Source organism: Podarcis muralis, chromosome 15 (assembly GCF_964188315.1).
Source record: "Podarcis muralis chromosome 15, rPodMur119.hap1.1, whole genome shotgun sequence".
Classification (NCBI taxonomy): Eukaryota; Metazoa; Chordata; class Lepidosauria; order Squamata; family Lacertidae; genus Podarcis; species Podarcis muralis.
The window spans coordinates 32,315,547-32,334,070 of record NC_135669.1 but is presented as its reverse complement, the minus strand read 5'-3'; the positions used below and the strand labels follow the sequence as shown (position 1 = coordinate 32,334,070).

At 44.1% G+C, this 18,524-nt stretch overlaps 1 protein-coding gene across 3 annotated transcripts; it reads left to right on the top strand.

Annotated features, from left to right (window-relative positions):
• The first annotated feature begins 237 nt into the window (after window positions 1-237).
• LOC114585431 (putative methyltransferase DDB_G0268948) lies at window positions 238-11,779 on the top strand. Of its 3 annotated transcripts, XM_077919953.1 has the most exons (7): window positions 238-491; window positions 2,892-2,933; window positions 6,147-6,307; window positions 7,981-8,194; window positions 9,607-9,707; window positions 10,120-10,257; window positions 11,383-11,779. In XM_077919953.1, exons 1-7 carry the CDS (start codon window positions 381-383, stop codon window positions 11,471-11,473), a joined length of 858 nt encoding a protein of 285 aa, XP_077776079.1. In that variant the 5' UTR covers window positions 238-380; the 3' UTR covers window positions 11,474-11,779. The 3 variants fall into 3 exon arrangements, with proteins under 3 accessions (XP_077776079.1, XP_077776081.1, XP_077776080.1); XM_077919955.1 differs by lacking the exon at window positions 2,892-2,933 and having other exon boundaries at window positions 241-491; XM_077919954.1 differs by lacking the exon at window positions 238-491 and having other exon boundaries at window positions 1,533-2,933.
• The last annotated feature ends 6,745 nt before the right edge of the window (window positions 11,780-18,524 follow it).

Genomic DNA, 18,524 nt, shown 5'->3' with positions numbered 1-18,524 from the left:
CAGACATGTGGTCCACATATCTATGTATGTGCTTGGTTGGTACATTTATGAACATTTATTATATATATAAGACCTTAATTTTTTTATTACAAGGCTGCCCTAGAGGGATTTCAGAGCTGAATCCTTTGCTTCTTGGCTGCAAAAAAGCAAGTCTGAGAAATACGGTAATTAGCATTGCACAGTCAGCATTCTGAAAGAGGCAGGCTTCTTTCCGGTGCCAAAGTTCACTACGCTACAGGAAAACGGGAACATTCCTTCTCTGTTAAACATTTAAAAGCGCTACAATAAATTACTTCATTGTTAAAACATTTAAAAACACAGAAAGGCAGACCAGTGTCCCCAGGAACTTGCAGAAGTTGCAAGCTGTGCTCCGTGAAAAAATGGCCACTCGTCTGTTTGAGGAGAGGGCTCATGCTGCTATTTATCAAAAATACAGGTTTTCCCCACATGAGAACCTACAGGGCGTGATCTTCTCGTACCTGGAAGAAAAGGTAAGAACAATAGTGTGTATCAGTCTGAACGTATACCCGTAGATCACTGCATTCATACAGTTGGCATAATTTTATATAAAAGGAGAGCTCCATTATGAACTTTCTTGACTCTGATACTAATCTTTATCCTGAAGATGTCCTGGAAGGCTGTCTGGCCTTCTTAATACTTGAGGAAAAAAATTAGCATGGTAAATGATTCCTCTAGAAGACCCTTTCCATAATCTAACATTGATATATAACAGTACAGGCACTGAAAAACTCCCCCTCCCTTATGTGGGGGTTGTGTTCTGCCCCCCCCCCATAAGTGAAAATATGCAAAGTGGGGAGCACCCTTGAAAAAACCCTCTGAATGCCTGCTTTCCCCTCCAGCTCTCCTCCTCTCTCTCCAATCCAGACCAAAATATCTAGAGTTGAAGCTCTGGGGGTGGATGGAGGTTGTGAGGAAAAGCGGCGGCAGCGCTACCTCCTGCGTCAGCTCCTAGACGAGGAGGCTGAGCAGCCTAAAACAAGGCCCTGCTGCGCCTCTGGTCCTTTCCAACTCCACGATTCTACAGTGTCATTTTGCTTCCCAAAGTAAATATTCTGTCTCTTTCATTTCTTGTAAACAACCAATCTTTCGTTATTCCTTTTCCGTGAAAACTTCTAGCAGGCATAAGGCTAAGGGTAAAGTCATATTCGGGGACGCGGGTGGCGCTGTGGGTAAAACCTCAGCGCCTAGGACTTGCCGATCGCATGGTCGGTGGTTCAAATCCCCGCGGCGGGGTGCGCTCCCGTCGTTCGGTCCCAGCGCCTGCCAACCTAGCAGTTCGAAAGCACCCCTGGGTGCAAGTAGATAAATAGGGACCGCTTACCAGCGGGAAGGTAAACGGCGTTCCGTGTGCTGCGCTGGCTCGCCAGATGCAGCTTGTCACGCTGGCCACGTGACCCGGAAGTGTCTGCTGACAGCGCTGGCTCCCGGCCTATAGAGTGAGATGAGCGCACAACCCTAGAGTCTGGCAAGACTGGCCCGTACGGGCAGGGGTACCTTTACCTTTACCTTAAAGTCATATTCATAACAAACAACCATTAGAACTCTAGCAAAAGGTCTTAGACCTCTTGGTACTGTGCCTAGGTAGTAACAAGGGGGTGACAGTGATATAAGAAGAAAATGGAGTTGGCTTTTACTGGCCAACTCCCCATCAAAGGGACCCAGTATCCCTGAAGTCCATTACGGATCAGAGAAGAACAAGTGAAGGCAGGAACCAAATGAAAGAAGCAGTTTTCTCTTGAGACACAGTTACCATCACCCCACTGTGCAAGGAGGCGAGAGGGAACCCAGAACAAAGGTGTGTCACTACTTTACAAATTGCCCAACAGAGTGCTCCCCTCACATGCAGGAGGACGGAGAAGGACCCCGAAAAAGGTGTGCCTGCCCTTATATAGACATTTTAAATTCCCTGCCCTGGAGCTCAAGACCACCCCTCCATACATCATACATACATCACAGAAGGGGTGTAACCCAAGAACACCCCCCAGAAACATCATACCTACATCACAGAAAACATGGTCTACAACAGAAATTTGAATGTTGTTTTTCCTGTCTGCCAGTATTAAGTTGTGGGTGGACATAGCAGTTGACACAGAGATTTCTCCAAGTGGTTCTTTATAGTAAGCTGGAACTGAACTGAACTGAACAGCTCAGCCGGCCTACTTTTATAGGCAGCCGGCTGTCAACATTGTAACAACAAAACCCCAGGGTTTTCCACCTAAATTAACTTATGTGGAGCGGAGTGAAAACTATATACACAATACCCCTGGTGGCCAGGGTGAGAACATCAACACATAACACCCAGGTTATCTGATAATGCCTTATCTGATTGCCTGATTACATTTAAAAGCGCTACAATAAATTACTTCACTGTTAAAACATTTAAAAACACACAAAGGCAGACCAGTGTCCCTAGGAACGTGCAGAAGTTGCAAGCTGTGCTCCGTGAAACCATGGTCACTCGTCTTTTTGAGGACAGGGCTCACGCTGCTATTTATCGAAAATACAGGTTTTCCCCACAGGAGAACCTACAGGGTGTGATCTTCTCATACCTGGAAGAAAATATAAGAACATAATAGAATGTGTCAGTCTGAACTTGCAAGAAGTTGCAAGATGTGCTCCATGAAATGGCCACTCCTCTTATTGAGGAGAGGGCTCACGCTGCTATTGATCAAAAATACAGGTTTTCCCCGCAGGAGAACTTAGAGGGCGGGATCTTCTCATATCTGGAAGAAAAGGTAAGAACGTGGTAGTGTGTGTCATTCTGAACTTGCAAGAAGTTGCAGGCTGTGCTCCGTGACACCATGGCCACTCGTCTGTTTGAGGAGAGGGCTCACGCTGCTATTTATCAAAAATATAGGTTTTCCCCGCAGGAGAACTTACAGGGCGTGATCTTCTCGTACCTGGAAGAAAAGGTAAGAACATAATAGTGTATGTGTCTGAACTTAGACGCGTAGATCATTGCATTCGTACAGTTGGCATTATTTTATATAAAAGGAGAGTTCCAGTATGAACTTTCTTGACTCTGATACTAATCTTTATCCTGAAGATGTCCTGGAAGGCTTCCTGGCCTTCTTAATACTTGAGGAAAAAAATTAGCATGGTAAATGATTCCTCTAGAAGACCCTTTCCATAACCTAACATTGGTATATAACAGTACAGGCACTGCAAAACTCCCCCTCCCTTATGTGGGGGTTGTGTTCTGAGGCCCCCACACACATAAGTGAAATTGTGCAAAGTGGGGAGCACCCTTGAAAAAAACCTCTGAATGCCTGCTTTCCCCTCCAGCTCTCCTCCTCTCTCTCCAATCCAGACCAAAATATCTGGAGTTGAAGCTCTGGGGGCTGGATGGAGGTTGTGAGGAAAAGCGGCGGCAGAGGCAGCGCTACCTCCTGCGTCAGCTCCTAGACGAGGAGGCTGAGCAGCCTAAAAGAAGGCCCTGCTGTGCCTCTGGTCCTTTCCAACTCCACGATTCTACAGTGTCATTTTGCTTCCCGAAGTAAATATTCTGTCTCTTTCATTTCTTGTAAACAACCAATCTTTCGTTATTCCTTTTCCGTGAAAACTTCTAGCAGGCATAAGGCTGAGGATAAACACATATTTCTAACAAACAAACATTAGAACTCTAGCAAAAGGTCTTACACCTCTTGGTACTGTGCCTAGGTAGTAACAAGGGGGTGGCAGTGATATAAGAAGAAAATGGAGTTGGCTTTTACAGGCCAACTCCCCATCAAAGGAATGCAGTATCCCTCAAGTCCATTACGGATCAGAGAAGAACAAGTTAGGCAGGAACCAACTGAAGGAAGCAGTTTTCTGTTGCAACACAGTTACCATCACCCCACTGTGCAAGGAGGCGAGAGGGAACCCAGAACAAAGGTGTGTCACAACTTTACAAATTGCCCAACTCCTTAGCCAAAGACCACCCCAAAAGCATCACAGATAAGTCACGAATTGGGTTGTAAAAGTAAATCAGATCATGTTCAGACCTCAGGTTTCTGCAACCACCACTCCCTGGGCTCCGAATCTTCTTGCCTTGGGGGCTACCCAGCTAGTTCCTCCACCATTCTTCTGCGTCAAACCAGCCCATGACATTTTGGGTTAATTAACAGCTGGTTTCACTGTATTCAAGTGAAAACTGCTCATGTATCGGACCTAGATGGGTATGGCCTTGGGTAAGTCAAGAGTGGGAAAGCCGTGTCCCTCATGATGTTGTTCCTTTGACTACAACTCCCATCCATGCTAACTATTGGCCATGCTGTCTGGGGAGGACGGAGGGCTGTACTGTCCCAACAACATTGGGGTGGGTGGGTGCAGGATCACAGGTTCCCTAAAAGGTAAAGGTAAAGAGACCTCTGACCATTAGGTCTAGTCATGGCCAACTCTGGGGTTGTGGCGCTCATCTCGATTTATTGGCCAAGGGAGCCGGCGTACAGCTTCTGGGTCATGTCGCCAGCATGACTAAGCCGCTTCTGGCAAACCTGAGCAGCGCACGGAAATGCCGTTTACCTTCCCGCCATTGTGGTACCTATTTATCTACTTGCACTTTGAGGTGCTAGCCTTGCTGAAAATGACCTGGCGGTGCATTTCTTCTTTTTAAAAAAAATTTATTAAATATTTTCTTGTTTTACTTTTTTCTTGTTTCTGTTACGCTTAATGTATGTAGGGTTTGGTGTCAGCGTTGCTTGTGCTGTTCACTTGTGTTCCTTTGGTGGTGAGAGAGGTTGGGGTTGGCCTAGGGTGTGGTTGTTTGTTTGTGACTGGCTGTGATGATCTTTGTTTTCGTGTGTGAGTGGGGTGGGTGGGTGTTTTGGATCAGGTTAGCCGTTTTGATTTGTATGCTGTTGGTGGATTATTGTCGTTGTCTTGTTGAGCTGTGTATGTGATGAAGGGGAACCATACCAGGGTAAAGGCGTCTTCTTCTGTTTGTCCCCATGTCAGTTTGAATTTATTGGTTAATTTTTCTAGTAGGGCTGTTTCCCATACTATTTGGTACCATTGGCCCATGCTTACTCCTGACAGGTTTCTCCAGTGTCTGGTTATGGTGTTTCTGGCTGCTGAAAGTAGGTGGGTTAGGAGTTCTTTGTGGTGTAAATGGGCATTGTTGTCTTGAAAGATGTTTAGTAGGGCCAATGCTGGGGTGGTGTCTAATACTTGCTTAGTTATTTTACATATTTCTTGTATGGCTGTTGTCCAGAATAGTTGGATTTTGGGGCACTCCCACCACATGTGGAGGTATGTGCCTGTGGAGGTGCACCCTCTCCAGCATTTTGGTGAGGTTCCTGGGTGTATTGGCGCTAGTTTTCTTGGTGTTAGGTACCACCTGTAGGTGAGTGTCAAAGTGAGTTCTTTTCTTTTTGTTGATATGGATTTAAAGGGGGGTTTAGAACACATTCTGGTCCATTGAGTGGGGTTAATCTCATAGCCTATGTCATTCTCCCATTGTTTTTTGATTGCGTCTAGGGGGTTTGTGGGATTTTGGAGTAGTATTTTGTATATTGCGGATACCGTCCCTTTACCGTTTCTCTTTGTTGTTAGGAGGAGGTTTTCGAAGGTTGTCAGGGGCCTAGTTGCTGCTGATTTTACTGTTGGGTTGTTTAAGAGGGCATGTAGTTGGTGTTGTGTTAACCAGGGCATTTGGGTGTCTTCTAGTTTGTCTTGTATTTCTTGTGTTGACAAAGGTCTGTTATTTTTTATAAAAGTCTATTAGGCGATATAAGCCTTTGGTTCGCCAGGTTTTTATCTGGAGGTTTTGTGCTGCATGGTGGAATAATGGGTGGTATGCCAGGGGGATTAGTGGGGATGGGGTTGGGGGTAGTTTGCCTATTTCTGTTTTCCATGCTTTGAGCATGATCTGTGTGTACCTGTTAAGTGTTGTGGCAATTTTATTTAGTTTGTTTGGGAGGAGTGGGTATGCTGTGGTGCAGGTGTTTTCAATTGTGTCCCTCTCTAGGTGTACCCATTGTTTTGTCTCATCTTCGAGTATATATGGGATTATATGGCGTATTTGGTTGGCAATGTAATATGCTTCTATGCTGGGGATTCCCCATCCTCCTTCTGAGGTGGGGAGGTGCAGGCATTTGGAGCTTATTCTTGGTTTTTTTCTGAGATGTGTCGCTATCTTTTCTCAGAGAGTGAGCCCTGGGCAGCTGGCAGTGGACGTGGGTTGTGGCTCGGGCCAAAGCACTCCGATGCTGGCAAAACATTTTGAGAAGGTGGTCGGGACAGACATCAGTGAAGGTCAGATCGAGGAGGCCAGGAGATCTCCACAACCGCCCAATGTCTCTTATCTGTAAGTAGGAGCTGACCTCGCACGTGGATGGCCGAGAGAAAGCGGGCAGGAAGATGTTTTTCTCCCTCTCTCATCTCGCTAGAACTCTTGAAGCTGAATGTTGGAAGATTCAGGACCGACAAAAGAAAACACTGCTTCATGCAGTCCATATTTAAAGTATGGAACTCCCTCCCACATGAGGCAGGGATGGCCACCAACTTGGATGGCTTTAAACGAAGACTAGAGAAATTAAGGAAGAGGCCTATCAGTGGCTACTAGCCACGATGCCTCTGCTAGACCTACAAGGTGGGCAGAGTGAAGGCCAGTTTTTCTGACTACCGGAAGCCGCAGGAGGGAAGCCATTTTGCTCAAATCCTGCTTGTGGGCTTCCCCCAGGTATCTGGTAGGCCATTGTGAGAACAGGATGCTGGACTAGATGGACCCTAGGCCTGATCCAAAGGCTTTCCTTATGTTCTGATGTTTGTGCACACAGACACTTCCAATTACTCCACAAATTAGATAATAAGTATTAAAATATGAAAGTATATTTAAAGCGCTATCATACCACTTTAAATAGTCATGTCTTCCCCCAGAGGATTCTGGGAGCCATCATTTGTTACAGATTTACAAAAGAAGCCCCGGAATGTCTTACTTTTCCTTAGGACTGTTGAATAGTGGGTAGACATGGCAGACGACACAGCGATTTCTCCAAAGCAGCTCTTTATTTTGTAAGCTGGAATAGAAACTGAACAGCAAACAGCTCAGCCGGCCTGCTTTTATAGGCAGCCAGCTGTTAACATTGTAGCAACAACAACCCAGGGTTTCCCGCCTAAAATAACTGACGTGGACCTGAGTCAAAACTATCTACAGTATCCCCCTGCTGGCCCAGGGTGAGAACTTCAGTACATAACAAGGACGTCCAAATTTTCATTGGAGGGTATGGAGTTATGCAACCATACAACCATAGAAGACACCTGAAGCACAGGGAAGGTTTTCGGGTTTTTTTTTTAATGTGTAGTGTTTTATTATGTTTTTATATATTTTAGAAGCCAGCCAGAGTGGCTGGAGCGACCCAGTCAAATGGCTTGGGTATAAAGAATACAATGATTATGGAATAGGACACCCCTATTTTCATTGGAGAAATGTTGGGCGGTATAATGATGGCTGTGCTCTGTCTCCACAGCTGGAGCCAGCAATGCTATTGAATTCCAGTTGTTGGAAACCACTGAGGGGAGAGGAGTCTTGCACAGGGGCCAAGAAAGGGGGGTGCGGGGGGTGCAGTCCGCCCCAGGTGTCACCACTGAGGGGGGTTACAAAATGCTGGGCGGCACCCACGGCCGGGCCTGCAGTGCGCCCGAGCTACGCATGTCTACTGGGAGTGACGTGGTGGATTGGGCGCCTGCAGGCTCTGTGCTGCCCCCCACCCAGCTGTAGGGTGGCTGAGTGGGAGAAGGCAGGCAGACTCTGGAGGCCCCGCGGTGCGCGCTGCCCCTATGGGTGGCTCACCCACTGGGCGCACTGCCCCAGGCACCCGAGCGGCTTCCTCTGCCGCTGGTCTTGCACCCAGGTTTTGTTTGCGGTTTTCCCATTAAGGGGAACTGGCTGGCCACTGTGAGAAAAGGATGCTTAGCCAGACGGGCCTTGGGCCTGATCCAGCCGTCTTCGAACAATCACCTTGCCATCTCCTCCCACAGGGTGTGCCCTGCCGAAGACCTCCCTTTCGAAGACGGCTCTGTGGACCTGGTCACGGCGTTTGCGGCCGTCCACTGGTTTGACGGGCCTCGCTTTCTGAGGGAAGTGGACCGAGTCCTCAAGCCATCAGGCTGTGTGGTCTTCAGCTCCTACAACTGGGACATGCAGTTGTGTTACAAAGATTGTACAGACGAGTTAACAGAGATCTTCAGAGAGGTCAGTCCATCGCACAGGCCGGCCTGCCCAGACCTCGGACCTGAGGTCTGCCCTCAGACCACATATTTCAGGGTCATCCCTGCCAGTTTTCTAGCCCCAAATGTCTGTGGGGTTGTTGTTTCCTGTAGAAGGACAGAAGAGTACTTCAGTCTAGGTTAATTGAGCAAACCTAGAAGTCCTGGATGAATTTTAATCCCTCCTGCAAAACACTGGCACTATGGAAAAGAATATCATTTCAGGGCCCAGGCGTTTATTACAGTAATATTTATAAAGCCAGTTTCTACAAAGCACCATGACTTTCCACACTTTTACCAACCCCCGCTCAGTAATTAAAATAGTCCATATATATATATACGCACACACACCACATAAAACAAAAGACTTCCAAGTGGTTTACAAGGCAGTCTAAAATATTACAGTCAAACCTCGGCTGTTGACCCTAATCTGTTCCAGAAGACCATTCGACTTCTGAAACGTTCAACAACCGAAAACAAAGCGGAAGTCTCAATACAAGGGGGAAACTCAAAACAGAAGCCGCGTAGCATGTTCGGCTTCTGAAAATCGTTTGAAAACCAGAGTAGTTACTTCCTGGTTTTCGGTGTTTGGGTGCCAAAACGTTCCAAAATGGAGGCATTCAGGAACCGAGGTCTGACTATAATTTGAAATACCAATTTAAAAAACATTAAAAACATGTTACATAACATAAATAAAACTGACCCTTTCAAACACTTATAGCTACTAAAACCTAGGTAGGCATGCGAGACTGAAAAAGTTTTTAGCCAGATATGTCAATGGGCAGGCAGTTCCCAAGTGCTGCCACAATAAAAGATTGATTTCTTGTAAGTGCTGAATGAATGTTATGCGACACTTGTGAAAGGGCCAGTTTTGCAGATCCCAGCCATCAAATGGGCACATACTGGGTGACAGTCTTGAAATACAATGGTACCTCGGGTTAAGTACTTAATTCGTTCCGGAGGTCCGTTCTTAACCTGAAACTGTTCTTAACCTGAAGCACCACTTTAGCAAATGGGGCCTACGGCTGCCGCCGTGCCGCCTCTGCACGATTTCTGTTCTCATCCTGAAGCAAAGTTCCTAACCTGAAGCACTATTTCTGGGTTAGCGGAGCCTGTAACCTAAAGCGTATGTAACCTGAGGTACCACTGTACATTCTATAGGCTGCTGCACCTCACACATTTCCCTCAGTGCTTTCAGTCTTTTCATATAGGGAGCATTTGCATGATGATCATTTTTCTACTCCGGATTTCACAGCTCAGCATCCTCTTTTATGCTGCATGCTTTGAACAGTGAGATTTTGCAAGCATAAAAAAAAATGACTGTGGCTTCCCACCCACCGCCTTTCTCTCTCTCTCTCTCTCTCTCTCTCTCTCTCTCTCTCTCTCTCTCTCTTCCAGGTGGTAGACCAGCTTTTCACCTTTAGAAATAAAAAGCTCAAATCACTTGAGAATGATTACCAAGAAATCTTTGATTCTTTGCCATTTCCGGAGAAGAAGAGGTATGTGGATCAGGCCCTTTTGTACAATGCGGTGCGTGGACCCAGCCATGCCAATCTTTTCAATCTCCTGCTAAAAACATTTCTATTCCACCAACCTTATGCAAAGTATTAAGAATGCATCCACAGTTGTTAAATGATACCTGTGTTTAACTTCTTCTTTTCCCCCCAACTTACTGAATTTATAGGATGTATATATTTGATATATTTTTATGACACAGCAGCATCAAATATTTTTGTAACTAAACAAATGCAAATTGGAAAGTCCAGAACAATGCTGTCAAAGTCACTAAGTTGAACAGCCACACTCTTCTGAGCAAACATACATATGATTGACACCACTTCCGTAGTCAAAAGATTTCCGTACTCTCAACTCAGCCCCGAACTTCTCCTAAAGTTTTCTGCTTCTTTCCAGGATGATGGATATTTTCGATAAAATTACCCTGAGTGTTGCTGACGTAATAGGATATATCCAGTCACTCTCGCAGTACCGACTTTATCTGGAAGCCCAGCCTGAGGAGGCGAAATCACTTCTCCAAAACACAGAGCGAAGGTGATAAAATCTGTTTGCTGGAATAAGCCACATGTGGAAGGGTCAAGGAACCATGGCTAAGTCCACTAGGAGAGTCGTGTTGAAGTCTTTAGCCTGTGATGTTGTATGTCTTTTCATAGATGGCATGCAGTAGAATTTACCGGTAACTGTTCTCAGTACGAGATGCCAGCAAAGCAGAAGGGCTTGGATTTCCGTATTTTTTCCTGCAATGAAAATTCAGCTCCAGTATGCACGTTGTAATTTTTAATTCAAAAAATTCCCATGTAGACTAACAGAATTGTAAAGCTGGATGGGAACCACACCCCTCCCCCCAAAAAAAAATTAGCCCAGGGATCAAAGGAAGAGATAACCATGACCAGAAAAGAATGGCAAACCAAGTTGATGGCAAATTAACTGGGAAGCTCAGAAATCAAGAAGATAGGAACTTTAAGAAAGAATGGGGAAACTTTATAGTTTATCTACGAGACTACTGTAAGCAAGTTAAAACATTAGCAGTATTTTAATCACAATTGTAAAGTAACAGTAAGTATGGATAATTTAGAAGGATAAAAATTTGGATTAGTATTGATATGCAGTTGTAAATATCATTAGGACCCATGGAAGGGATGGGTGGGGGAAGTCAGGAGATTCAGAGTAATCTCAATATTTGGATTTTTTTTGTTACATGTTTATACTTTTTAAAAATCAAATTAAAATATTATTTTAAAAAGGAAGGGACCCCTAAGGGCCATCTAGTCCAACCCCCTGCAGTGCAGGAATGTCTGCTAACGCACGTGAGTGGCAAAGTCAGGAGTGTTGCCAGATGCCAGCTATTCATTTAATCTGTGCATAAGCCATGCTTCAAACCTTATGCCAACTTTATGTCATCAGTCCCATTTCCCCACACCTGGCATTTGCCGCATTTTTTTTTGCCCTAGTTTGTCGAAGAGGCAGCCTCCCAAATTCTTCTAAGTATCTCGCCATTATGCGCCTGGCTGCCGTCAAAAGACAACTTGTTTGAACCGTGAAAAGATGGAGCGGTGCTAGCTCTGGACATTTCGAGGTGTTTCGTCCAGTAATTGTTTTCATTTCAATGAATCCCGGAACTGAACCCTGGTTTCTGCTCTCTTGCTTTCCTTCCCCTAGGATTCTGGAGACGATGGGCGTTTCTTCTCGGGATACCCAGCTGGAGTTGCGCACGAAGCACATTTGCATCTTGGGCTGCAAGAGCTCCTGAGAGGAATGTCAGTCTAAATGCACAGGGCAGGGCACATGTGTAGGTCACTGGGTGGCTACCTCTGAAACTGGAGGTCAGCGTCATATTTTACCTGCTCCTCTCATGTAGAATCATGTGCATTAAATTTATCGTGTTAAGAATCTTTTCATTTGGTATCATAATAAAACAGAACTGAGTTGAATAGTGAATTCATTGTTTTTATTTGTTGTTCGTTTATGGCTGATGTAACTCACATAAAATGAAATCAGCTTAAAACCATGACCATATGACAATTTTAAAAAATAAAAATCCACAATGAATCTTGAATTTCTCTTGCTGCTTTTATTTGTCTATGTTATCTGCTCTCTATTTGGAAAATGCAACCTCTCTACTGCTTCTGTTATGTTTCATAAACTTGATCGTGTTTTGTTGTGTTTGTCATTTTTATCTTGCATTCGTACGAAACCTTAAAAATCCAATCCAGCTTAAAACCTAAATACCAAACGCCCGACGCAAGAATAGATATGACACTATGGATGGTGTTGCTATGTCTTTACTCATAGTAATCTCTGTTCCTGTACTCTCAAAGTCAGCTTAGTAGTACTTGTCTCTTTCCCAGGCTTACTCAGTGACTGTAAAATTCCGCCCCTGAGTTAGCCCTCTATTGCTTTGTACACGCAGTAAGATTTACAAACCTACCCCCGCCACCCACAGTGCAAGCCTAATTTCTCAACAGCATTGAAATATGATAAAATCAATAGGGTGACAAATCACATCAGCTGCCCCCCATCAATAAAAATCAATAAAAATACATAGCTAACTGAGATTCTGCACCCCCCTCCACAAAAGGCCTGCCCCCCAACAAAAATACTGGCTACTATGTCCATGTCAGTGGCTACTAGCCACAATAGCTATGCTGTACCTCCACAATCCGAGCCAGAAATGCTTCTCAATACCATTAGCTGGAAGCCACAGTATGGAGCTCTTGGGTTTGGTTTCTGCTTGCAGGTTTCCCATGAGGGCACCTGGTTGCCCACTACAAGAACAGGATGCTGGACTAAATGGGACATGGTTCTGATCCAGCAGATTCTTCTTATGTTCACATCAGCCAAAGGTGGTCAACCAGTGGAGCTTCAGATATTTCCTGGACTACAACTCCCATCATCCCTGGCCATTGGGGGATGGGAACTGATGCCCGGCACATCTGGAGGGGGATCATAGACGTCACCCATGTTGATTGACATGGTAAATAAAAAATTCCTGGGCCAACAAAAGAAGAGTGATGGATGAAGATGACAGACTTGACAGAACTGGCGAAGCTGACAGGAAAAATCAGAAACCAGCATGATCAAGTATTTGAAAGGACTGGGGTAAATTTATACGATATCTGAAAGATTATTGGAAGCAATATCACTAGCAGGGTTGTCTGAAGACTTGTAATGAGAAATTTTCCATCTTTCTATATTTATTTTGAGCCATTTTGTAATGGGTGTAATTAGAACTGGAAAACGTACAAAATGCAATGATATAAAGCTTAATTTTGATAGCCGTGAGGCGGGAGGGAAGGAAGTCGATAGGGATAGGCTCTAAAGAGCCAGGGCGGTAAAGTGGACAATGATGGTGTGAATTTATAATATCAAATGGAAAATAAATAAAAATTATATAATTATTTTTATTTCATAAAATTTATACACCGCTTGTGGGGGGGTGGGGGACAAACCTCGAAGCAGTTTATAATCCCAGATAGGGATTGGTCTCCTGTCTGGAAACCTGGAGTGCAAGGAGGACCAATGGTCTGATTCAAGAACCTGATACGTTGGAGCATATTTTCTCTTCTTGTGATTTTGGCATTTATGCCAGAAGACAATTGTTAGAGGCCTTACAACTTAACAGGCTCAGCTCTATGCAGCCAATGGCAGTGGCGTAGCGTGGGTTGTCAGCACCCGGGGCAAGGCAAGTAATTTGCGCCCCCTAACCCGTGGATTTGCGCCCCCTAACCCGTGGATTTGCGCCCCCTAACCTGTGGATTTGCCCTAACCCCAGATGTTGCGCCCGGTGCGGCCGGCCCCCCCTGCACCCCCCACGCTACGCCACTGGCCAATGGTTCAGGACCTGCTCTCGGACCGAAATGATCAAGTTACTTTAATAGTGGCTAAATTTTTGAGTGCTGTCCATGTGGAAAGACTGGGCCATTATGGAGAGATTTAGTGGTTCTTGATTAGTCGGTGATAACAGTGTCATACTGCATTATTTATGCAAATTGTTGTGCTGAATTCATATTTTCCACAATTTGTATATGGTGTCTGTTTTATAATGTGTGGTCTGCTATGCCTAATAAAGGATCAATTGAATGGTCTGATTCAGTTTAAAGCATTTTGCTTTGCAAGTCTTTATGATTCCAGTCGGCGATCTGGGAACTGCCGCTATCTCAGCCCCTGTGTGTGGACCAGTAGGGAAGGGGGTTCAGTGATGCCACAGCGGGCAATCTCTCCAAACCAGTGGCGGAGATGTAGGTTAAAACATATGCCCGAGGTGTCTGTCTTTTCCCCGGCCATCAATCACTCTGGTCCATAAGAAGTGAGAGAGGATGTGCAATTGGTGATAAGGAGGTCTCCAAGCAACAGGGGGAGCAGATGAAAGAGGCTGCGCTCAGCAGAACCATGTAAATCAGCCTCTCTCTTTTTCACTTTTGCCAGTCACCCTTCCAGCCGGTTGCTCCACCAGGCCATCTCGTCTGGCTCTCTCCTTGAGGGCTGGAGTCTTCCGAACGCCTCCGCCCTGCTGCTAGGAGCAGAGCCAACCAAAGCAGGTGTCCTGGTTTGTTGCACCCCACAAGGAAGGTCCAGAAAATCTGAGGTAGGAGGGTGGCAGCATCGATCCTTTTTGAAAAACTACAGGATCTGAAGAACAGAAGCGCTGGACCTTTGGATCTCGTTGGCTGGAGTTTAGGGTGAGTTAAGGTTAGCAAACAGCTTTGCGGGCAGCATTTTCTTCTGGATTAAAAACCCAAGGCAGAGCGGGATTTGAAAAGTAAAGAACTTATTTCTCATCTCTTAACAGCAGCCCGGGGCTGTGTTGCCAAATCCTGGAAGACCTTTAATCCTAAATCATTTGGGTCGCTGGTGTTCAAGGGTTTGGCAAATTACCCTTCTTGAAGAGATCTGCCGTAAACCAAAAGTATCTAAAGGGTAGAGCTCAAAGGACTGTTCTTTTTTGACATATGGCAGGACTTTATTTCCTATACGTTGAAGCACATGGTTGTTCAGTGCCATCCAGATATGCTCATCTGGCTCATTTAAGAATATATAGAACCTTTATTTACAATAATAATGGAACTCACAGGTGGAGAATACTTTTTATTTTTTATATATATAAAACTTTATTATTTGTAAAGGGAATCTTTGAACAAGTTATTACTTTATTTTCCATTTGGAGCTGTGCTGTATCCTTGCACTTTTGTCCTTACAGGCTGTGACACTTTGTGGTTCTCTCTCTCTCTCTCTCTCTCTCTCTCTCTCTCTGTGTGTGTGTGTGTGTGTGTGTGTGTTTCTCTCTTTGTTATGTTTGCGCTTCATTTTTGTTAATCACAAAAAAACCTCAGAGGCACCAGGTTGGAGCTGCAGGTGCTTTCTGTGGCATGCAGAGGGGTCGCAAATTCATTTTGCTGGTACTATACAACTTTCAATATCTGTGTGTATGTTGTGCTGTGCGTGGACAGAGGGTCTCTCCAGATGCTAAAACCGCAAGGTTAGTCCTCAATATTAGCACAGGTTCCTGGGTAGTAGCGGATCTTCCAAACCAGCCTTCCCACGAATCTGAGGCACCGCCAGATGTTGCTGGACTACAACTCCCATCATCCCTAACCATTGTCCACACTTGCTGGGGCTGATAGGATTTGTAGTCCAATAACGTCTACAGCAGTGGTTCCCAAACTCCACCCTCCAGGACCACTTGGAAATTGCTGGGGGTCTTGAAAGACACCTTAAAGGTGGTCTTATTTTCTCCCAGCATGTGATTATTGACATGAATGAATGAATGAATGAATTGCTAGTTGCTTTATCTTGGTCAGGGCAACCCAAAGTGACTTCAAACAAAACAAACAAGCAGACAATAAACCCCACATAGATGCATTAAAACCAAGTGGAAAGATATATGGGGGGAAATGTGAATCGGTGGGTTGGGGCGGTAAATAACAAAAGAATCCTCTGGGTTCAAAATGTGAAGCTAAACTCCAGCAAGATAGAGCCCTAAATAGCAGAGTTTTTAAACTCGCAAAAGTCAAGCAGCAGTGTAGCTTTAGGAATACAAATTGTTTGACCCTTTTATCCCATTTAGTTGCAAACAGCACTTGACTTCTTCTAACCCTCTTGCAACAAGCAGACCACACAATGATCTGCTTGTTTGAATAAGTTTGAAATGCTTTACTTACAGCTGTTGAGATTTCATATGGGATGCCTGCCCCCCAAAAAATATTCAAAACAAAACAACAGAAGCCAATAAGCATTCAAATTTTGGGGTGCCCAGAGTTAAAATCTGAATTCTAAATTCCTCTCAAAATTTGAATGCCAAAATTGGAAGCACATAATGTTTCTGAATATTCTTTTCAGTGCCGCTTTGAAGACTTTGACCTGTTTGCCTAACTGTGCTGAGAATTTTTTCCCTTACAATCAAGCAGTATTTAAATTTTATGAAATAAAATAAATAAATCTGCAGAATATTAGTGAATTTGTTGATAGGATGCGATTGGCCCACTTTAGTTCTCATTGTTTATATTTATTTTATATTCTGATCTTCTTCCAATGTGTTTTTATGCAACATGTATGCAACCCCCCCCCTTGCCCTGGGATTCATTGTGACGAAGGGGATGCTATAAATATGCTGAATAACTAAAACAAGGAAACATACGAAATGGCCCTATCTTTTCTTTTTTCTTTTTTTTAACTTTTCATCCTTTGTTATTTTATTCACATAATATACATTCTTTACAACAAACAGCTCCAAAATAGACAACTCCAAAATAAAATCATATGTAACAAAACCATAAGTCTCATGTTTTCATTTACACTGATCTCCTCTCCAATACTTTTACTTGATATTTCTTGCTGCTTTCTGCTTTCCTTATAGAATCTTTATGAAAATTTGAATCTCTTAAATCCTATACCAATCTTTAACAGTTTCAGTTAATCCCTTCACCTCCCTCCCCCACAGCCCAGAACTTCCCTCCACCCGGGTGCGATCTTCTTTACCTACTATTATTTTTGTTATTGTTGCGTGTGATAGGAATTTTGAGGTCTTAGATATATGGTAATGTTCATAAGCATACCAACCAAGCACGTACATACATAGATCAGCACAGGAAGACCAACCTGGAACCATTTTGATTCCTAAACTGAGCAAATGTTTTCTCTGCAAGGTCAAAGTGGGAAACCTCCCCATTGTCTCTTTCCTCACAATTCCTGTCTTAAGGGCACATTTAAGATATGAATAGTGTGTGAGCCTGTGACATGGCTCAGGAACTAAGTATTTATTATTACAAAATACTGGCCAGGCTACCCAGGAAATCCAATCAAGTAACCTGCCAGACAGGAGAAAAACAACATTCAAAATTCTGTTTTAAGACTGCCTTTTTTGTGATGTAGGTATGATGTATCTGAGGGTGGTCTTAGGTTACACCCCTTCTGTGATGTATGTATGATGTTTCTAGGGGTGGTCTTGATCTACAGGGTGGCAATTTCAAAAGTCTTTATAAGGCCTTGCGCGCCATTTTTCTGGGTTCCTCCTCTCTCCTGCAGGTCAATAAAGATCAGGCTTACCAGCTGCTTTGCTTCTCAATATTCTCTGGTTGGCCTGTGTTATCTTCTCCTACCAATAGGGAACTTATGTAAGGACTCTATATGGGCTCTTGGATACCCCATAAGGGAAAAGGGCAATTTTTGTTTACAACATGCATTATTCACTTTATTTGTTATTCCATCCTTAATATATTATGATCCTATTTCCTTGCGCCTTTTAAACTTTTGCATATTAATTTTTAATTTTTTTAAAGCGACATGGCCCTTTCTTTAGGAACATGAATGAGGGGAACGACAGAAGACTCACAAATGCTTACTGACTTTCTTCAGCGTGAGGGTCAAGGCAACAGAAGAAAAGGGATGAAGGCCACGCCCAGCTCTGCTGAGAAGCCAGGCTTCTCCTGCCTTGAACTGCCGCCTCAGGAGGGGTTGAGAAGGAAAGCAATACCCCTCCATCAGCACAGTTGAGAAATGGGCAACTTTCGACATCTCCTCTCTTTGAATTGTTCCACCCGTTGCTCATTAGAAGAGCCTGTAAATCAAATAAACAAGGAATATTCGGTGTTGTGCTGGAGGGGATGCCAGGAAACCGGGACTTATGTTCACATGTGGTGGGGGTGTAAATATGTACATTTTGTTTTTGGCAAAGGGTGTTTAAGGAGATATCAGAAATCACTGGGTTAAAGCTGACCGAAAGTCCAGAGGCAGCATTATTATCAATTTACGACGGGGCGGAAGTTTCGCAGGCTATGAAGGACTCGCTCACAAATTTATTGACAGCTGCATGCATTGTTATAGCCAGGAAGTGGAAGGGGCAAGCAGAATATAAAATGGAAGAATGGTATAAAGAGGTGTGGGATATACAGTAGCTATTAACATGTGCCATTATGGTAAGACAGGGAATATACAGGAGAAATTGTTTTGAGGAAATATGGAAGGTGTTTTTAGAATTTGTACTGTTAAAATGGAATTGCAAGAGGTGTTGAAATTTTGGGAGGTTGGATAGTTACAATGGAATGGTCCCGGTGGTGGGTGCACATGTTTATTCTTATTTATTTATGATTATAAATAAAAAAGGGGGAAAGAACCTGTAACTGGACATTTGCATATCTCCTCCCTCCCCATCCATTTTCCATTTGTGTCATGCCTTCTGAGATTGTAAATAAATAATAATGCAAAAAAAAAAACCCCAAACCCTTTCTTTCTGCCTTTTCACAGGAAGAACACAACAGCAAATTTAATGGAAAGGAAATCAAGATAAGGCATTCCACAGCCCCAGC